Source organism: Phoenix dactylifera, unplaced genomic scaffold (assembly GCF_009389715.1).
Source record: "Phoenix dactylifera cultivar Barhee BC4 unplaced genomic scaffold, palm_55x_up_171113_PBpolish2nd_filt_p 000490F, whole genome shotgun sequence".
In the NCBI taxonomy this organism is placed as follows: Eukaryota; Viridiplantae; Streptophyta; class Magnoliopsida; order Arecales; family Arecaceae; genus Phoenix; species Phoenix dactylifera.
This window is the reverse complement of record NW_024067910.1, coordinates 280,060-300,800: the sequence shown is the minus strand read 5'-3', so window position 1 is coordinate 300,800 and position 20,741 is coordinate 280,060. Positions and strand designations below refer to the sequence as shown.

Below are 20,741 nucleotides of genomic sequence, written 5' to 3'. Positions count from 1 at the left end.
TAGAAATAAGGTGTAATAACATTTCCTAGATTTTTTTCTTTTTTTTTCTTTTTTTTTTTCATTTTTCTTTTTGACCAAAACTTCAATACTTGGACTGAAACTTCCAAAACTGAACAGCCTGGCCCAAATCGAAACCAAAAAAAGTTTTCAAACCTTGATTTCAGGTTTTAACAATTCTGATAGTTTCAGCATTGTGCTTCGAGTTTCAGAGTTCTGGTAAAAATTAGAAACTCTTCTAAAAATAAAAAATAAATAAATGAAAGCAAATCATCGCCCATAATTTTATTTTGTTTTCAGTTATTTAGGATTTCAATGCTTTCAGACTGAAACTGAGTATACTGTATAAAATACCAAATATTGCTTAATCAGGTTTAAATTAATAAGATGAGTGTACCAGATATAAGATTAATTCCATAAATTACTCTCCAAAACAATAAAAGGTACTAGACATGCGCATTCATCTTTAGTTCTACATATTACTATGTTATTTATAACTTAAAGACATGTCAAGGTTGCATTTACCCATCATAGTAACAAAGCTTATATGATATTAACATAGATTAGATTAGTAGCCTTTGGTAAATGTGTGATTACATTGTTGAGTTTAAGAAAACATTAAACATACTTCTTAAAGAAAGATTAGATGGCAATTTTGCCAAAACTAACAAAAGGCAAAAATGTCAAGCAGTTTGTGATTGTTCTTGACTGAAACTGATCTATTTTGGCCGACAGTCCAAACTTAATTAAGACATTAAACATAAGAGAAAAGAGCAAAGAAAATAATTTAAGATGCCAAAATATGCCACCAGGATCATATTGGTTGTGTCAAAGAGTACCAGCTGATACTCTATGTAGATTTAGTGCACGATACAGTGACCATATCAACCATTGTTCACTACAGGTTCTGTGCTAAACATTTGAACTTCACTGCAGTAAGAGCAAGACAATATTTGTTAATTTTCTTTTGCAGTCATCATCTAATAAGTTAATATGACATTTGCAGTGTTATGACTCCATACTATAGTGAGGAGACTGTATATTCTAAAAGTGATCTTGAACTGGAGAATGAGGATGGTGTATCAATCATATTCTACCTGCAAAAAATCTTTCCAGGTTTTGTAATTTTCTTTCCCTTGGATATGTTAGATCATTACTGATATCACTACATTAAATTTTCAATTAATTCCTTATTCTGATTGGTTTTATTGTTGGGAGACTTTGATTAATATATTAGATGAATGGAACAATTTCATGGAGAGAATCGGTTGTAAAAGAGAGAACGAAGTTTGGGGAAATGAGGAGAATGTTTTGCAGCTTCGTCATTGGGCCTCCTTAAGAGGGCAAACACTCTGCAGAACTGGTGTGAATATTCATAATTCTAAAATGTTTTTAATGATTTTTTAGCTACTTTACACTGTGCCTTCATCGCTGCAGTTAGGGGAATGATGTACTACCGAAGAGCTTTGAAGCTACAGGCTTTTCTTGACATGGCTTCTGAAAGAGGTAATAATTCCTAATTAAATTTTTATGATGAATTAGACATACATCTCTTGAGATTTAATCTTACCATCTTTGATACTTGTAGAGATTTTAGAAGGATATAAAGTGGTTGCTGATCCAGCTGTGGAAGAAAAGAAGAGTCAGAGGTCTTTATCTGCTCAGCTTGAAGCTGTTGCAGACATGAAATTTACATATGTTGCGACATGCCAAAATTATGGCAATCAAAAACAGTCTGGAGATCGTCGCGCAACAGACATTCTGAACTTGATGGTTAAGTATGTCTTTCTCCTAATATCATCTAGACCATGGTATGTCGTACCGTACCAAACCGGACGGTACCAAACGTACCATACTGGTTCGGTGCCGGTACGGGTGATGTACCGATCCTCGGTATGCCAAAAAAACTCCATTCCATACCATACCGACACTATGCTAGCGTGGCACCGGTACAGGGTCTGGTACTAGTACGGCGAACCTTGATCTAGACTATGAATTTCTCCTATATGATTACAATCTTATACTCTTAACATTTGATATCCTTTTTTCATTTCTTTTCTTGTTTGATGAGATATCTACAGGATTCACTCTTTTTTTTTTTTAGATACTCAGCAAAAATCTGCAGTTATACTATTTCATATCATGTTGTCTATATTTAGATCATGTACTGCAATATGTTACCATAGGAATTTATTATTCATTAGTACAAACATTGATTATTTTAGTTGTCTTATACATAGTTAGCTAATATAGTCTTACTCTTTAGTTTGAAAGCTTTGTGTTGTATGTGACATTCTATGATTATTGAGGCTAGCTTTGCCATAATTTACATGACTTTTTCCAAGTATTTCATGATTAAGCAAATCTAATTCCTACTTTTGTTTGTATTCCTATTTCATGCATCTTTTTTTTTGTTCCTTAACCATTTTCAAATTCTCTCTTCTTCATTACTTTAGGTTAAGGAAGACAGAATTGTCCTGAACCACGCGATTCGAGGCATATCGAGCCGTATTGGTGGTGGACTGGGACGGTTCCGGCAATAAAATCAAGAAATTAGCAAGTGGTAAGAGAGGGAGAAGGCAAGAGAGGAAAAGAGAGAGGGGGGGAGGGGGAGAGAGAGGGAGAGAGAGTTGGAGAAGGCGGCAGTGAGCGGCGGCTGCTAGAATAGGGCTGAGAGAGGGCTTTTGAAGCCCTCTTTCCCCCTTGCGTCAGAACCGGGGCAAAAGAAAATAGGGGCTTCAACCCCTTTTTTTGATTTAAGTGAAGCATGCTGCCAACTTCACTTCAAAAATTCCAAAAAAAGAAAAAAAAAAGTAAAGTCGGTAGTGGTTGCCAACGTCACTTTAAAAAAATAGAAAAAAAGGTTCCGACGCACGGAGTAGAGAGGGCTTTGAAAGCCCTCTCTCTCCCATCCCTTGATCTTGTTCCAGCGGCTGCCACTCACCGCTGCCCTCTCCCTTCCTTCCTCTCTCTCTTTCCTTCTCCCTCTCACCCTCCTTCCGCCTCTCTCTCTCTCCCCGCCACGCTCTCCTGTTCTCTCCCTCCCTTCCTCTCTCTCTTCTTCCTCTCCACCTCTCTTGCCGGTTTTCCTGTTGATTTGCACCGGAATGGCACGGCATGAGGGCATAGCGTACCATACCACCGGCCTATTAGCACGGGTGCTAGTTCCGGTACTACGGACCTAGCTTTAGGTGTTTCCCATCTCTCTAATACAACTATTCTATATAAGAACAAGAACATCTCACTAAGATACTTTTCATAATAGGCACGGTTTTATTCATGTTTAATGCATGTTTCTCACCCTTCACTTGCTAGCATTTTTTTTTTGTTTAAATGATATTGACTGTTGCCCACTTATAAAACAGCATAAGCATGACTATTCACTTGATTACCTTTTTGCCTGGAAGGAGATATAAGGACATCATACAAATGAAAACCAGAATAGCAGGAAATGGAACTTTTAGCTTGTCCAGACAAGATACTGCCTAACTCCACAAGCTACACTATTGACCAATTTTTGCTTGACTTCATTTAGTACAGAATAAGGTTTTCAGCACTAAATTGTATTGGCATGTCTGGGGCATGTGCTACTATATTAGTACCAGGCAAGGATCGGCAAACCGGTACTAGTTTGGTGTCGGTTCATTACCAGTTCGTATCGGTACCTAACTGATGTCTTATCACAGCGTGCATGCTGTGGCACTAGAATTGGTGCGAACCGGTTAGCACCAGTTCCTAGCCGAATCGGACAAATCGTCCGGTACGCCTCTCGTATCGGCTAATACGGGCCAAACTGGTCGGCACCGGTACCGGTTCGGTACGTGCTAAACTGGCCGGTACGAGCCAGTTCAGCATACCTTGAGCTTTTCTATATTAATCCTTTGTAAACTGCAAATGTTACTTTGTCTTTCTCTTGAATCACATGATTGGTGCTTACTGACTTGTAGGTCAAATCTCACAGTTAGTTTGAGACAAATCATGCAATTTTATATAATGGCATATTGAATCTTGTTAAGGAAGATGTGTTTTCTTGAATCTAGACACCATTTGACATACAACCGGTGACATGCTAAATGGTATGACTGACTCCATGTCATGTTTAATTTATCTGTGTTTTTATGTATGTAAAGCAAGAATATTGAACAGAGAAAATCCTAATTTATTAGTTTCATTCGTTTTCATATAATATTATTCTAGTAAGATCTTAAACTGTATCATTTGGTCAATCAATGAAAAATAATTTACATTTACAGAAAACTAGAGTATAAATCTGGCTTATTTGAACCAAAATTGTGTGTTTTAGGTACTTTTATAACAATTTACCAATAATAAAATGAAATTAAAGGGGACAGAAGCACATTTTCTGTTTTAAAAAACAAGGGAACTGTACAACAATAAACTGCAGCAAATTTACAATTTTAGATGAGTTTTCTTTTCTGTAGAAACTAATTGCTGATCTTCTACTACAGTTATCCTTCTTTACGTGTAGCATATATTGATGAGGTTGAAGAAACACAAGGTGGAATGGTACAGAAAACCTATTATTCAGTACTAGTAAAAGCTGTTGATAATCTTGACCAGGTAATTATCCTTTGAGTTTTTCCCCTCTTTTCTTGTTTATAAAATTGTCATTCGAAGTTTAAACTATAGTGTCGCAATAATTAAGTCTAGCTATACTAAATGTTCTGTCTTTTCCTGTTAAAAGGAAATATATCGTATTAAGTTGCCAGGATCTGCAAAGATCGGTGAAGGAAAGCCGGAAAATCAGAACCATGCTATTATCTTCACTCGAGGAGAGGCTCTTCAGACCATTGATATGAACCAGGTAATGTAGATATGTCTAAATTTTCTAGAAACAGACTTGGAGCCACTATGACTAATGATTCTTATACTTTTTGCTTAATAAAAAAAATCTATAGGACAATTACTTAGAAGAGGCTCTTAAAATGCGTAACCTTTTGGAAGAATTCAATGAAGATCATGGAGTGCGTCAACCCACTATTCTGGGTGTACGAGAGCATATTTTTACAGGAAGGTAAGAATGATTTTCAGTAGCCATAAACAAGTTCGCCGAACTGGTACCGAGTCCGGTACGGGTCAATATCAGTTCGAACCGAGCCAAACCGGATGGAACCGTCCGGTTCCGTTCGATTCTGGCCAGTTCTGGCTAGCGGCAATCAGGCTCCGGCCCCCTAGGGGCTGGAACCGCTTTCTATTGCCGAACCGGCCGGTTCGGCTCGGTTCCGCCCACACTGGCTATAAATCAATTTCTTGCATTTGGGACAATAAGATTGGTTTATGTTCTCTAATATGTGAAATAAATCTGTTTTGTAGCGTGTCATCCTTGGCGTGGTTTATGTCAAATCAAGAAACAACGTTTGTGACTATTGGCCAAAGAGTCCTTGCAAACCCATTGAAGTGAGTTTCATTATATTTGTACTCACAATACATTACCTCATTAAGTTTAATGATATTCATGGCCAGTCAGATTATATATTTGTTCTAAAAAATTCTATGCAAATTTAAATCATGTATTTTAGATAATTCTAGGATAAACTTGGTACGAGGCACTTAGAATGATGGATTTAACCTTCTAACAAAACAATTACAAGTAATTCCACATAAGCATTCCTTATGTAACAAGGGCTAGCACATACTTTTTAATTGGTTTATCTCATGCATGTATCTGTCATTCTTTGGAGGTGCCACATCATCAGTGCCATGAGTGTACTTTAAAATCAGACCTTTTGGTACTGTAGCTAATTTGTTGTTGTAGCCTTGCCCAAATTTGGTCTGTTCAGTGTTATCTACCAAACAGGGTAGGCTAGTCAGGAGGCTGCAACTGCTCATTCTTCTAATGTCTAATTTCTGTTTAATTTATTCAAAAACAAGTTTAAAGCTTTTCTGTACACATAGACAATATTAATTCCATGTCAAGTAGATTTTTTTGATTGGAAATATATCCTGTGGATGCAGCCAATCTATCCATATTCATTGTTATAATGCCTGCTCTTCAAAAAACTTTGGTATGTTGTAGTTTATGATTTATATGTGGCATATTAATATTACTAGCTGTTGCTGCATGCTGTATGGTCTTACATGGTGCGCAAGTTGAACTGCTGACTGACCATATGAGTATTTTACTCGTGCAGAATGGAGAACCCTCAAAATTGTTTCTCCTTCAAAATTTATCAAAATTTGTCCTGATAGTTTTAATTTTCTTCGGTATGACCAGGGTTCGTTTTCATTATGGTCATCCAGATGTGTTTGATAGGATATTCCACATTACCAGGGGTGGCATTAGCAAGGCATCTCGGGGAATCAACCTGAGTGAGGACATTTTTGCTGGTAATTTCATGCATAAATTCTGAACTTCAGCAAAGATTTCCTTTCTGTCTAAAATCTTGTATTTTGTTTCCTCTTCCAGTTTTTAACCCTATCATTTTATAAAACTCTTCCAGGTTTTAACTCAATGCTAAGGCGCGGTAATGTCACCCATCATGAGTACATTCAAGTTGGGAAAGGTCGTGATGTAGGGCTTAATCAAATCACACTATTTGAAGCTAAAGTTGCCTGTGGTAACGGGGAACAAGTACTTAGCAGAGATATCTATCGTTTAGGCCATCGCTTTGACTTTTTTCGTATGCTGTCTTGTTACTTTACAACCGTGGGATTTTACTTCAGCTCATTGGTAAGCTCATTCTATTTCATTACCTGTCAAACTAGAATAATCCCTGGAGCAAATTTAATATTAGGGCATACTGAAAGATGAGATTATGGTAACCATAAATAGAACATCTATTATTTTACTCATAAAAAAATATGAGCAGAAAAAAACTGGCACAAGTAGGATGGGTTAGCCAAAAGCAGTTCAATTATGTAGTTGTAGGTAGCTTTGCTTCTTTTTTTTAACGCCAACTATATTTTCTAATGTTCGACTTTCTTACCTTAAATACATGCAGATGGTTGCCATTATCTTATATGTCTACTTGTATGGAAAACTTTACCTATCATTAAGCGGATTGGAAGAGGCATTTTTGAAGCAAGCAAGGATGAGAGGCAACAAATCCCTTGAGGCAGCCATGGCATCTCAATCCGTAGTTCAGTTAGGCTTATTAATGGCTTTACCGATGGTAATGGAGATTGGACTAGAAAGAGGATTCAGAACTGCCCTTGTTGATTTCGTTGTCATGCAGCTTCAGCTTTGTGCAGTTTTCTTCACATTCTCTCTTGGAACAAGGGCTCATTATTTTGGGAGAACCGTCTTGCATGGTGGTGCAAAATATAGAGCAACTGGGCGAGGATTTGTAGTTCGGCATGAAAGGTTTGCAGAGAATTACAGGATGTATTCTAGAAGTCACTTTGTGAAAGGGCTGGAGTTGATGATACTGCTGATAGTTTACCAGTTGTATGGGACAATGCCAAATGGCACAATTACCTATACGCTAGTCACATCATCAATGTGGTTCCTTGTGGTAAGTTGGTTGTTTGCACCATTCATTTTCAACCCATCTGGTTTTGAGTGGCAGAAGATAGTGGAAGACTGGGATGATTGGACAAAATGGATAGGGAGCAGGGGTGGCGTTGGTGTACCACCAAATAAAAGCTGGGAGTCCTGGTGGGTTGAAGAACAAGAGCACTTGCAGTACACAGGATTCTTGGGGCGATTTTGGGAGATTATTCTTTCTATGCGCTTCTTCCTCTTCCAGTATGGGATTGTCTATCACCTGAATGTGACCAATGGCAACAAAAGCATTCTAGTGAGTTTCACGCCTTTTGTATCAAGCCTTTTATTTATTTATTCCGTTTTGGTTACAGCTGCTGTTTGAGAAGAATACCAGCAAAAAGAAGGGCCTAATTTCTTTTGTGAGCAGGTGTATGCCCTGTCCTGGTTGGTGATAGTTGCAGTGATGATTATACTGAAGGTTGGTACTTTTCTGTAGAGGGTTTTTCATTCATAAATTTGATATTGCTTTTGCCCTAAATGAGTGTCTTTCTGCAGATGGAGTCCGTGGGCAGGAAGAAGTTTAGTGCAGACTTCCAACTTCTGTTCCGGTTGCTCAAGCTATTCCTGTTTGCTGGGTTTATTGGTGCACTAGTCATCCTCTTTGCTGTTCTTAATCTGACAGTGGGTGACATTTCCACCAGCATCCTTGCCTTCATGCCAACAGGATGGGCAGTGCTTCAGGTACTATTTTGCTTTTAAAAAAGGTTCACTTCATGCATTTACAAGTGGAAAGTTCAGGTCGGTCTTCTTTCTTTCTTTCTTTCTTTCTTTTTTGTAATATATTTTTCGGTCCTTACCTAGGAGTGAGTACCATGAGGTCCCAAATAGAAGCCTTCATATAGCATAATTTAACAAATTATTGCGGTGCGTCTGGAGATTTTTTTTTAAAAAAAAAAAAAATTTACGGAAGAGCTTTGCAACAAATTTCAAAATTTCATCCTGGAATCTCCGATGCAGATATCACAGGCATGCAAGCCGATTATAAAGACCCTTGGGTTGTGGGGCTCAGTCAAACCATTTGCTAGGGCATACGATTATGTGATGGGTCCTGTGATCTTTGCACCAGTGGCTGTGTTGGCATGGTTCCCATTTGTTTCGGAGTTCCAAACAAGGCTGCTTTTCAACCAAGCATTCAGCAGAGGCTTGCAGATTTCCCGCATTTTGGCTGGTGGGAAGAAACATGACTAAACAGCAACAAGCCTGGGAGGAAAGACGAGAGAGTAGTGCTGGAGGAACGGAGGTGGGTGGGGGGCTTGAGAGATTTGTCTGCTGTGCAATGGGCTGTGGTACTCCCTGTGTTTGGGATACTAACATGAGTCATTTGGCGATGGAGACTGTATTGTACCGCTAGCATCTCGATTCATCAATACTCGATCTAATCTGCCGGCAAAGCAGCTGACCTGTTTTCCTCGACTCCTATGAGAGTTAAAATAATGCATTCCTATATTCTCAAATGGGCATTTCTATGTTCAGAATTTGGGCCGCTGCATCTGGCTCCGATCACTACTTTCCACGTATCCAAAGAATAACATGGCTACAGCTCACAGGAACTCGAAGCCAACATTACATTTAGCTTTAAATCTATCTCTAATTTTATTATCTATTAAATGCAATTAAGTTCAAAGCGTCTAAATCCAAACATAAATACCAAACCCATAATTCTCAATATTTAGAAAATTGTTAACTAAAAATTCATAGTGAATTTAAAATGCTAAATTTTTTCTACAAAATTGCCAAGCTAGCTAGTGCGAACTCAAAGCTTGTACCATCTTTCATTCCTATCGATCTTATTTGTCTGAAAAGAGAAAAATAGAAATAGAGGTATGACACAGCTTAGTAAGTAAGTAAACCTTTCGCTATCTTACCGGATCAAGCATAAGTTTTTATGTGTATTAATAAATTATTTAAAGAATATAACTACCATAAAAAATATTTATAATAACAGTATAATCATAAATTAATTATGCTCATATGTATAAATCATGCAAATTATATAAATACAGCTCTCTAGTATCGACGCATAAATAAAATCATAAATTATGCTAATGGACGGTCCTGGCATCAAGGTAGTTTAAGAACTTTTTTCGAGGGTCACCTCGAGTTCGTAAATCGGGTCGATAGAGCCCTATACCGGGATCCATATATCTTCTAGAGATAGAAAGTAGAGAGAGAAGAAAGAAAGGAGAGAGGAGAGAGAAAGGATAGAGGTTCTCTTCTTCTCCAAAATGGGGGAGAGCCGATCTCTCCCTCTCCTCTCGGATCAGACGGTGACAGCCACCAAGGTGGCCCAACCCCTAGTGATGATGGCCATGATCGGACCTTCGGCTGCAACATTATCGTGATAGGGGTCGGCCGAAGGAGAAAAAGAAATCATCACGAACAATCCCTTAATCAACCTTTACTATGGTTGCTTTCCTCACCCACAACTGCAAGATTATGGGCTCCCTAAACTGCGGCGAAGCGCGGCCAGACTTGGTGGCCGACGATGGCGAACTCGGAAGAAGGGAGCCGAAACGTGGGTCTCCTATTTCGGAAGGTATTTTGGCAATTTGCCGGCTCAAATACAAGTGAAGGCCAAAACACAAAGGAAGAAAGAGGAGGAGATGGAAAACTCATACCTCGGTCCGGCGAGGCTTTCCGGCCGCTCTTGTCGGCGGCTCTTTCCAGCAACATCTATACCTAGAAGGTAGAAAGACAACCAAAGCCATGCAACCCCACGCAACATCCATCGGCCACGAAAGATGTAATACAAGATGGTCATCGACCAATCCTCCTATGCTCAGGCTACACGACTACCACAACAATAAAAACATGGTCAGGGGACTAGGAGCCAGCAGCCACAGGAGCGTGTAATATGGAACTTGTGGCTGAGGGCAGCCAACTAACAAGGTACGAAAAGGCCCCCAAGGGCTAGACTGCACTTGGATGGATACCAAGGCAGGTAGCAAAAATGCTGGGAAAACCGATGCCTCAAGTATATAGCCGCTTCCACATTATTAAGATTCATCGCTGCTAAGTTCTAGTCTTATTAAAATGTTTGATTTTCTAGTGTTGATCTATGTTAGATTAAGCTTCGGGTTAAATATACTAAAGTTTGTTTTTCAGCGAGAGATAAAATATTTTCGTGAAAGATAGCGAATGCTTTTAGCTTTTAGTGAGAAAAAGTGTGTGTTTTTATCTTCTAGCGAGAGAGTACGTAGGGAGAGTTTTCAAGAGGCATCTTTGTTAGATGAGCCGAACTCATTATTTTAATTTTTATTTTTTTTGAGTAAATATATTTTTTCTTTCAAACTTTTTTTTTTTTTTTACAACTTTGCTTGATCTAATTGATGCTTGTTGGATCCTAGACCAACACGTTTGATCTGCATCGAACCTTAGCCAAGTGACAAAGTAGGGCCTCTCTTGTTGGACCGCCCGCTAGTGAGCACTCTTCACAGCATCCCATAGGCATTTCAACAAGCATAATACGAGCACTAACAATTGGTAACTTAGCTAGAGAGTCTCAAGTTCAATTCTATATGGTATTTACAATCTCCTTACTTTCACTAGCCTATTAGTTTTTCAACATTTTGTATGCCTCTCCCAGTTTTTTATTTTTTTCATCTCACTTCTTATTTTCCCTGATTTCATTTGCTGACAAGGAAATGTGCTTCCAATCACGAGTGAGTTGCATAGAAATCGAAAAGGTTCCCTATATTGATGTAATTCAAAAATTTTTTTTTTTTCCATACATACCCTTCTAAATATCGAATTTTGTATGAATATCCTTCCAAAATTGATATTCGCATGTATACCCTTGTAAAACTCTGTTATTATACAGATGTCCGTAATATAACGGTTGCTCTAAAGATGTTAAGAAAAATCATATTTATATCAATTAAAAATAAAATAAAATTTTAAAATTATGCTATGGTCCTTCTTTTTCTGCTATCGGGATCGCAATCTATTTGCATGTCTACCTATTAAGGGTATTTTAGTCATTTTAATTTGAAACTGTTAATTTTTTAACATCGTTAGATAGGATAGGTACATATGCAAAAACAAAAATAAAAAAAGGGTAGAATGGTAAAACAAGTATTTTACTAGGGTATACATAAAAATATCAATTTTGAAAAGGTATTCATGCAAAATCCGATATTTAGGAGGTATTCATGCAAAAAAACTCTTCAAAAAATGATAATTGATGGACCAACATAAAGCCATAGTTCCAGTAAAAATGTCTTTAATTTGTAATTATCTGACCTAACTCTAATTCAATTATATAATCCGTTTTTGATTGCATGGACCTTATCTTCATGCTGCACAAATACTCGATCCAACCCAGTCCATTTTGCAGTCCTACTTCTTTTTCATCCTTCCGGATGAAATTTTACGTTACCTTGTGTTTCCCTCATCATGTTACGCGCTCTGAGAGTCTCATATAACTGATGAGAAATTATTGGATGGACTAGACCTAGCGGACCAATTCAATAGTCACTCGCCGCATTACCCTTCTTGTTTTTAAACAATTCAAGATCAAAATAAAGGTGAGAATTCATCTTATTATCCACTTACACATGCTTCAAGATTTGGATGGGTCCAGTCCATCTAGTAATACCTCCTACACAAGATGGTGCACTCGAACAATTCAAGATTTGGAGAAGGGATTTCGCAATCCAAGATGAGATGCATGATGATGAATGGGATCTACGGCTGATTACCACCGATACGGTGTGCCTGATGAAAGGTGTAATTTCTCGTTCGAGGTGCAAAACATCTAATTATTAGATGAACTAGGTCTGTTACCAAGTTGTATTTGAACAATTCAAGAAGATCAAATGAAACGTGATTGTTATATTATATTTAAACAATTCAGGATCAATGATGGGTACCTGTTATCCGCTATACATGTGCCCTAGGAATTGCGCCCTTGGATTTGTACCGGCCCATGAAGAAATTTTCCGTGCGAAACACGCACCGCATAAAATCGACCGGGGTGCCCAACACACGGTCATTTCTATCCGCATCGAACATTTTTCTGATGAGATGGGAGCCCAGTAGAGGCTTCTACGTGGGGGTGGGCTTGTCCCTTCCTCTCCCCTCTCCCCTCCCCCTTTTTATCTAAAAAAAAAAAAACGCACCGCATAGGACTAGAACTTGTACGAAGTCGGGAACCGAATCCAAATAAAAGGCCGCTCTTTCGGCCTTGGGCCGGCCTCTCTCGTTCGTCCCTCTTTTCTAGTGAACCCAGTTCTCGAGTCTCGGGACATTCTAATATTCTCTGTAACAGGAATAGATTTTGATTTTTTTTGATACCTTTACCTTCTTTCCTGTTTGGCGCTCTCTGGCTTTTGTAAGGCCGATCTGTCAAGGTATTCTTTTTATCTTCTCGTTGTTATTGATTTGATTTAGTTTAGAATTTTCCTTTGTTTCTTTTGCGATTGCTGATACAGACTCAACAAAGATTCCATGAATGGTTTCGGGTTTTGGGATTTAATATCTGCAATCATTACTTTGTCCGCAGGCTGCGTGCTGGATTAGTTTGGTTTTAGGTTTTTGCGAGTCGATTTCCGAGTTTGGTGTTGTGAGTTTCTTTATAATCTAATTCCTGTGGCTTTGTGCTTGGTATTCTAAATTTTTCCTTCATTCTATTCTTTTTCTTGATATTGTGAAAATTCTCGAGGACTTACAAAATGGCTCTGGACGCCTTTTGCTCATGCCGTGGGCTGAACCTTGTAAAAATTGGCTACAGCGTTCCACTATTATCCCCTAATCACGAATAGTGAAGGGATTGTTGATCTACAAATTTATCGGCATTGGATAGGTTAATATGTTATGCTGTGATTTTGTATTTCCCCCTAGGGGTGAACGCTGGCCGCATAAAAAAATAGTTTGATATATTAAATGTGGTGATGCTGGTGTATGGATTTATCTAGGTTCCCTATTTCTGAGTTAATTGCTTTCAATTTGAATGCCAATTATATAGGTTTGGACATTGTTTGTTTTTAATTTTATTTTGCTTTCGTTTTGTCAAACATATTTTAGTTGCTATCATGCTCTGCAAACCACTCCATCAGGAATCCTTCGTCATAATTCACAATTATCTTTGCAAACCCTTCACTGGAATGCGATATTAAATAGCTCATCTCATTGCCACTTGGACGATCTTCATTTCTGTGAAACTCTTATTTCACTTGTCATGTGAACTGTCATCCATTTTGGATTAAGGTTTATGCGGTCTCACACTCTCACCTAACCAAATGCCTCGCCACAAGTTATCTAAGAAAAGCCTTGGGTTCATCCATATGGCTATATGATATAAGGTCTTTATAGAGAGGCTTATACTTAAGGTGCGGCACCCATCTAGGACTTTTGCAACTATGCCTATTTAGTAGGAACTTGTTTTGAATATTTTTTGCAACTTCTATGTTTCCTCTGCATCACCTGAGTCCACTTCTGCTTCACATAACTAAGAGTGAGACTTGTATGTAGCATTTAGAGGTGCAACTAAGGTGTTAATCTTATACCTTATTTACTATTCTTAGCCATTTGACCTCGTCAATAAATGCATCAAGAATTAGACTTCTTATTTATAACATGTCATTTTTATTTCTCTGTTCTGAGAGATCCATGGTTTGATCTCTGCGTGATGCCCTTGTTTAAATTAAATTTCAAATGTGAATTTATTCTAAGAAAATGAATTCTTGTAACCTACTTGCTGAAAATCAATATGAGGATGCATTTTTTCCTTGTCCTTGATGGAAAACCAAAAGCCAAAGAAGAAATGTGGTAGAAGAGGGAGCAGAAGGCCAGTAACCTTATTATTATTAACTTCTAGTAAAAACCCATTATGCAGTCTTATCCCTTTGCATTTGAAACCTTGTAAGTCCAAAAACTAGATTTTTGTAGGTAGGAAGTGGCCAACTTTCATCCAAAATCAGGATTGGAACAAGAGAATCAGCCTTTGGTCTGTCTATAACCCTTGAAGAAAAGGTTGTGTGGCAACAAGATAAATATTTCTCGCATACTTTTGGTTTGATGGATTGATCTGGCCACCTGCTTGGGTTCCATTTACTTCATTTTCTGAGTTTAGGTAGATTGATTCATTCAAGCAGGTGTTCCCATCTCATGATTCCCTCCTCTCCTTATTTCCATCTTCTTCTCCTCAACCACTAGAAGGCCTTACAATTCAAGCAATCAAACACCCCTCTGCTAAGCTATTGAAACGATTTGTCTGGGGCATGCATTACTACAATTTCCTCTTCTCTTTCCATTTTCTCTCTTGACAGCCGCCTCAACATGGAGCCAATTTAAGCACTCAAACATCTTCCATGCTGAACTGTTTGTCTTATCTTGTTTGTTCTCAGCACTTTTCTGTCCGACTACTTTCCCATGTTAAAGAAATTTAATTGGCTTTGTTTTAGGTATGTTTCTTTCTTTGTGCACCATCTTTCCAAAGAGATTGGTTGGTTCCAAGGCATTGGCAAATGTGTCATCTCCATCTTTGCTCAGGGATGCAATTATTCTCTCTTGTCTGAGACTAGAAGTTCTATACTAGTGTGGGTGTACTTGCTGCATGTCTAATAGCTACTTGATTTTTAGAAAATATGCTGATTATGGATGTCTTCCATGTCTTTTAAGAAAGACAAGAGTGTTCTCGATGATATCTAAGATTCTCATAAAGTTAAGATTTACTTTACTAATTTTATAGAGGAAGGAGTGATCTCATTACACAATGAAATGCTTGGTGCCCGGGCATTTTGGTCATCACTATTTTAAATTGAGGTATAAATAAACATCCAATAGGCAAATGTGTGATTCCAAAGGGTGAATTTCATAAATAGCTGTGAGTGTTCCTTTGCCAAGCATTTTTATTTGCTACTGCTTTTGGTGTTATTTGAAGCATATTTCACCCTTCATCTTAAAGACTTTTCACCCTACTTTCTCAAAGTTTGCTAATTTTGGATAATTTTACCTTCAGTTGCATATGAATGCATGTTTGCCATCTTGTAATCAAGTGCCTTAGATGTACTCCGAACATGTAACCAACTCCATATGCAACACATGCTTACAAACTAGTTTATATAACAAAAGAAGGCAAATGTCTATTGGATGCCCCTCCCTTTTGTCATTTTTTTCTTTCATTCTTGGCCTAAATTGGACTCTTCAATTCTTATGTCAATCTTCTTCTACTATAGACATGCACCTTGACTTGTACTTTATTGGATCTCATACTACTCTATATTCTTTACAATGGTATCAAGAGTGATATCGGTATGTTACCGATTTGGCACAATAAGGTTGGTACAATACTAGACTCGCCGTGTACCGAGATATGCTTTGGAAACTTTTTTCTCACTCCTAGCCATAATGCCGCCCAAAAATGGGCTATATGAGGTGGTTCTGCATGGTATGATCCAGTATGTACTGGTTCGGACTAGTTCAGCTCCTATACCAACCGAACCTCAGAATTGGACTGGTACCTTACTAGTGTAGTATGATATGATCGGTATGTGGTTGTAGGGTTTTGTACACCAGACCTTAAGCAGCATATTATCAGGAATTACTATCAAAATTATAATTTTATCCATGGTTCCTGTTGCTTGTGACTTATATTATGTCCATGTTCTCTAACATGTTAACATACTTCTTATTACACTAGTCGTATCATGTCAATTAATTGGCCCATTTAATTTTTATTAACCGTGCTTTTACCAGATAAATATGACACCTTGTAGCAAATTCTTGTTGATCCCTCTTATCTTTCCATGTGCTTAGGATTCATGTCATGAGGCTAGATCAAGGGACCTATCCTTTAACCCTAAGGAAGCACCACAATAGGCAAATGAGGTAAGACATATGGAAATAAAATAGGTTAAGGACATGAATATCTTGCCCCTGGATGTAATCCACCTAGCTAACTTATTGACTTACATGATATAAAAGAGGGCAAAAGCCATATGCTAAACAGACTCCTGAGGCGAGGTATAAGACTTGAATCATATGGCATACATTTCATGGATATTTCCTTGTATAGGTAGCCAATTATAAATTTAAGAAAAAGAAAATCTATTGAAGAAAATGAAGGCAATGAATGAGCTTTGTGTTTTACTTTCATGACTCCATTAAACTTTTGTAAGGTTCTATCATTGCATGCTCCAGATGGTGATAAATTTTCAAACAAATATGAAAAATAATTCCGTGATTCAATATCAGTGTCTATGTAGAGCTTAGCATCTGAACTCACATGCATAAAATCAGATGAAAAAAAAATTAAAAGATCAATTTCTTTCCTTCCACATTTATGGAATTAACTAAAGCCTGATGTGTCTTCCTCCTCTAGAAGGCATAAAAATAGGTGCAAAGCAAACACACTATGTATGAGGTTGCAAACGATCTGAGATGCTCATGAGCAGCTCATGATCGGCTGGATCCAGGTTTGGCTTAGTTAGAAAATGAGCTGAGTTCAAACAGAACATGAGCTGGTTGCTGAAACAATAGGGAAGCTCGGTTCAGCTCAATAAAAGCTCAGCTCAAAACTTACACTTGCCAAGCTTGAACAGCTGAAGTCAAGCTCAGTTCGAGCTTGAGCAGCCTGCTACTCGGCACGGCTTGGATCATTTGTGCCCCTACCAATGTCAGCTTCTTTATATATGTAGCATCATCCACAAGCCTCAAGGCCTTTTTCAACGGGCCTGCATTTAGATGCTAGGTAGTCTGAGCCTCAAGCTTTCTTTTTAAGAAATCTTAGGCATGAAGGTTGTCTTCAGAAAAACCTAGTGAAAACTGCCAGATGATAGCTCAGTGTTGTGGTATCTTAGGATAAGTCCCTCCTTGCATGATTGCCGACATGTAGTGTATGTGGATGATGGTATAGTACAAAATGAAGCATTCTGGAGAGTATCCATGGGGAAGAGAAACGATTTTTTCATCCTAGTGTTCACTTTGAAGTAGCTCTATCTCATTGTAACCTTAAACTTGATTTGTACAAAGCTGAAGCTGCTTGTGGCACATATTAACACTACAACATGTAGCATAAAATGCTTCAGTTGGCTATAGATTGATATAAAGTGGCCTGTGGCTGCATTAGCTGCTTAGTGGATTGGTCTTCATAACATGCTAGTTGCCTTCAAATCACCTTTATTGTTTGATGTCCATGAAGAAGTTGCAGGGTGTATCTATTTGCAGTCCATGACATTAACATTAATTCTTATCCTATGAAGTGCTTACAGCATAATACAGTACAAATATTTTTGTGATTGTTGTTTGTAAAAATATTTTTGCTTCTTCTGTTATTTATGAAGAGTCTGAAAGAAATAAGCTGGGGAGTATACGACGAAGTATCTTCAGTTCTTCAGTAACAATAGAAAGAGACAGTCAAAGAGATGCAATGTCTTCCCATTCAAAGTTGTCTGGCATGCAAAAGCAGGTCTTGGGGCTATACAGAAGCTTTCTTCGAGTGGCACGTTTGAAGACCCCAGAAGAGCGTTGTAGAATTGAGTCAAAAATCTCAGATGAGTTCCGCCATAATGCAAAGAATGTTGATCGCAAGAATTTCCTTTACATTGAGTATTTGCTGCGACGGGGAAAGAAGCAGCTCGAGCAACTTAAGAGTCCTGATACTGTTGGATTATATGCCTTCAAAGTCAGTAAGGAAGAACAACAAATTCTCTCTTCTTTAATTTTCTGTTCTCTTTAGGGTATATTGGTATGTTTGGTTGCAAGGAAAATTATATGAATTGTTTTTGGAAAAAAATAGTTTTTCATTTTGTTTCTTAAGATAAAAAATTGACAAAAGGCTGCATTTGCTTTGGGCATAAAGCAGGCATAAGGCTTGGAATAAGCCTTATGCCTGTGAAACAATTTTTGAAAGCAGGCCTAACCAAGGAATGGTTATACCAGTTAAACTTGCTGATGCCAAGTAGAACCATTCCAAATGGAAGCTGTCATAAGCTATTTCTTTGCAGAAAGGCATCTTTTGTACCTACTTTTGTTTTTTTATGCGCAGAAAAGTCCTCATCCAAAAGTTGTTTCAAAATTGTAGCCAAACTGAAAATTAGAATAGCTCATGGCATGGCAGAACTTTTGCTATTTCCAATTCCTGAACCGAACACAGCCTTACAGATTAAAGATCCTGAAATCTATTCGGCCAGTTTTGATTTAACATTTCAAGTTTTCGCTATGTTATCGTTGCTTCTAACATGCATGGTTATTGTTTTTGTGACAACATAAAGCCATTGTACGAATAAGATGAATTGAAGATACATGAACTTGCTTTAAGATATTTCCTTATGTTCATCTCTTGCGTATTTGTCAGCTCACGACATCTGTCGCGACAAGTACCCAATCTAATGACCAGATCTCCGAGCCTGCATCTGATGAACCCCATGGTGACAAACCAGGCAACAGCTCTCCAGCAAGTTGATCTTGACAACATAATACATGCTACCTCTTAATAAACACATGGGACATGGAATTTGTCAGTTGCATTTCTGTGAGATGTTTAACTTGACAGATTCTCCAATTCATATCTGGCAGCAAATTATCAGAGTTGGACTGGTATTCATAAAAATGAGTTTTGTAGCCTGCATCACCAGAATGGGTGCCATGGAGCTTGCACAAATAAAAAGATGGTTGACCCACATTTGCATGGAGAGATGCAGATCCACTTCATGATAGGCCACTGTGAACTAACAAATGTAATTTCAGGAAATTTACCACTAGTTGAGATGAAACGCATGATTAATTGACCATAAATGTAGCAAATTCAGCATCCCAAAGCAAATGTGTTCTTTTATTCAGAGAAATGGCATTCTTTTACGCCACCAAATATTCACTTGCACCTCCTACCATTCAACCCTTATGTAAGCCAGGGGCATCTAAAAGCTTCCTTTTTGCTGCCCTCCAACTATTAATAGGGGCAGCTACTCCATTTAAACCAGCTGAATGAGATGGTAAAATTTGTTCCTCTGAGTCAGAGGATTATCTGGCATCTGGTATCTCCCAGTCAAATAATTTGTTGAACATTATACAGCTGTGCTTTCTTTTCCCTGATGTGTAACATGTATGATGCTATGTTCAAGACCATACCTGCACACATGCCTATGATCAGTGGACTTATATTACTGCTTCATAATGCATATGTCTTTATATATTTAATGAGACAATTTCTTGTGATTTTACATTGTATTACTGCTCAACAACCTCAAAGTCCTTGACGAACTGGATTGCGTGACTGATCCAAGCAGGCGCCCTGCCCATTGACATGGTCAGAACCAGGATCTTAGTGGTCTAAATGAATATACTCAAGGCTATTCATTTAATTATCCCCCAGTGATCATTGTTCTGAATTTGAAGTCTAGGATTTATCTATGGTGTTTTACTTGTGGAAACTAACAGAATGTCTACTTCAGCTCACCTCCCCAGCCATCTATGCTCCCAACCACTGCTGTCGTCACATTACATCTTTTGTGGTTGGCTCAAGATTCTTAGGTTGCCCCTGTTGAAGGATTCAAAAGTTTTGGCGAGTGGTGGTTTGAAGTCCTGTTGGTTGTTGTGTGCAGTGTCTGCACTGCCAAACAAATAGCTATTAATGGACGAGACCTTGGAGACTCAGACAAGAGGAACCGTACTTTGGTAAATGTGCAGTGTTCATAAGCCAGCAGCTTGAGGTCTGCGTATGTTGATGCACAGGGAATTTTATTGCCAATTTGCCAGTAAAGTGAGAAGACTGAGCAGTATCTGTAAAGCAAGTGTTGGTGGAAAAATGGACCACCCCACAAATATAATTATAGCACCCAAATCCATCAGCAAGCTCGAGCTCACCCTAAGTGATCGGGCTCTTCCGCTCTCGAGCTCATCCTAAGTGATCGGGCTCTTTCGCTCTCAAGCTCTTCCGCTCTCAAGCTCATCCTAAGTGATCGGGCTCTTCCGCTCTCGAGCTCATAGACCAGAAGGCCGAGACCAGAAGGCCGAGACCAGAGAGCCGAGACCAGAAGGCCGAGACCAGAAGGCCGAGCCCATGCCTTAGCCAAATATCCAATTTCCACCTAACCCTCTAAGGGACCTGACAACTCCACTATAACCTGCCACTATCTCCAAGCCATCAAGGCATAAGATCTTCGCAGGTATTCGGCACGACCTGCCATTAATGCACGAGACTCTCTCAAGTCTCCGATGCACTCAGTCATTTAATGAACACGGCCCAAGACGATCTCCGGATCACTGAACCATCAGAACGTATGGCTCTCCCTGACCG

At 38.5% G+C, this 20,741-nt stretch overlaps 2 protein-coding genes and 1 non-coding gene across 6 annotated transcripts in view; all 3 read left to right on the top strand.

The window, feature by feature from the left end:
- LOC103698126 (callose synthase 5-like) overlaps positions 1–8,958 on the top strand; it is a 41,967-nt gene extending 33,009 nt beyond the window's left edge. Inside the window, exons 30-43 of the mRNA XM_039119132.1 lie at positions 1,004–1,113; positions 1,235–1,360; positions 1,435–1,503; positions 1,586–1,775; positions 4,467–4,578; positions 4,703–4,822; positions 4,917–5,032; positions 5,332–5,415; positions 6,233–6,345; positions 6,459–6,688; positions 6,960–7,757; positions 7,872–7,922; positions 8,000–8,185; positions 8,462–8,958. Of these exons, the coding sequence (XP_038975060.1) occupies positions 1,004–1,113; positions 1,235–1,360; positions 1,435–1,503; positions 1,586–1,775; positions 4,467–4,578; positions 4,703–4,822; positions 4,917–5,032; positions 5,332–5,415; positions 6,233–6,345; positions 6,459–6,688; positions 6,960–7,757; positions 7,872–7,922; positions 8,000–8,185; positions 8,462–8,692 (2,536 nt within the window). The 3' untranslated portion in view covers positions 8,693–8,958. The remainder of the gene's footprint in view (positions 1–1,003; positions 1,114–1,234; positions 1,361–1,434; positions 1,504–1,585; positions 1,776–4,466; positions 4,579–4,702; positions 4,823–4,916; positions 5,033–5,331; positions 5,416–6,232; positions 6,346–6,458; positions 6,689–6,959; positions 7,758–7,871; positions 7,923–7,999; positions 8,186–8,461) is intronic.
- LOC113460919 lies at positions 1,432–1,513 on the top strand. The gene has a single exon (XR_003383699.1). It is a non-coding gene; the product is annotated as a small nucleolar RNA J33 (small nucleolar RNA).
- Positions 8,959–12,657: 3,699 nt separating the features above from the next.
- On the top strand, positions 12,658–19,642 carry LOC103695879 (succinate dehydrogenase assembly factor 1A, mitochondrial). 4 transcript variants are annotated; one of them, XM_008777315.4, is made up of 4 exons: positions 12,658–12,855; positions 13,008–13,067; positions 17,788–18,128; positions 18,801–19,642. In XM_008777315.4, the coding sequence occupies exons 3-4, from the start codon at positions 17,874–17,876 to the stop codon at positions 18,906–18,908; spliced, it is 363 nt and encodes a 120-aa protein (XP_008775537.1). In that variant the 5' UTR covers positions 12,658–12,855; positions 13,008–13,067; positions 17,788–17,873; the 3' UTR covers positions 18,909–19,642. The 4 variants fall into 4 exon arrangements, with proteins under 4 accessions (XP_008775537.1, XP_026656496.1, XP_038975058.1 ...); XM_026800695.2 differs by having other exon boundaries at positions 17,788–18,132; XM_039119130.1 differs by lacking the exon at positions 13,008–13,067 and having other exon boundaries at positions 17,788–18,132.
- The last annotated feature ends 1,099 nt before the right edge of the window (positions 19,643–20,741 follow it).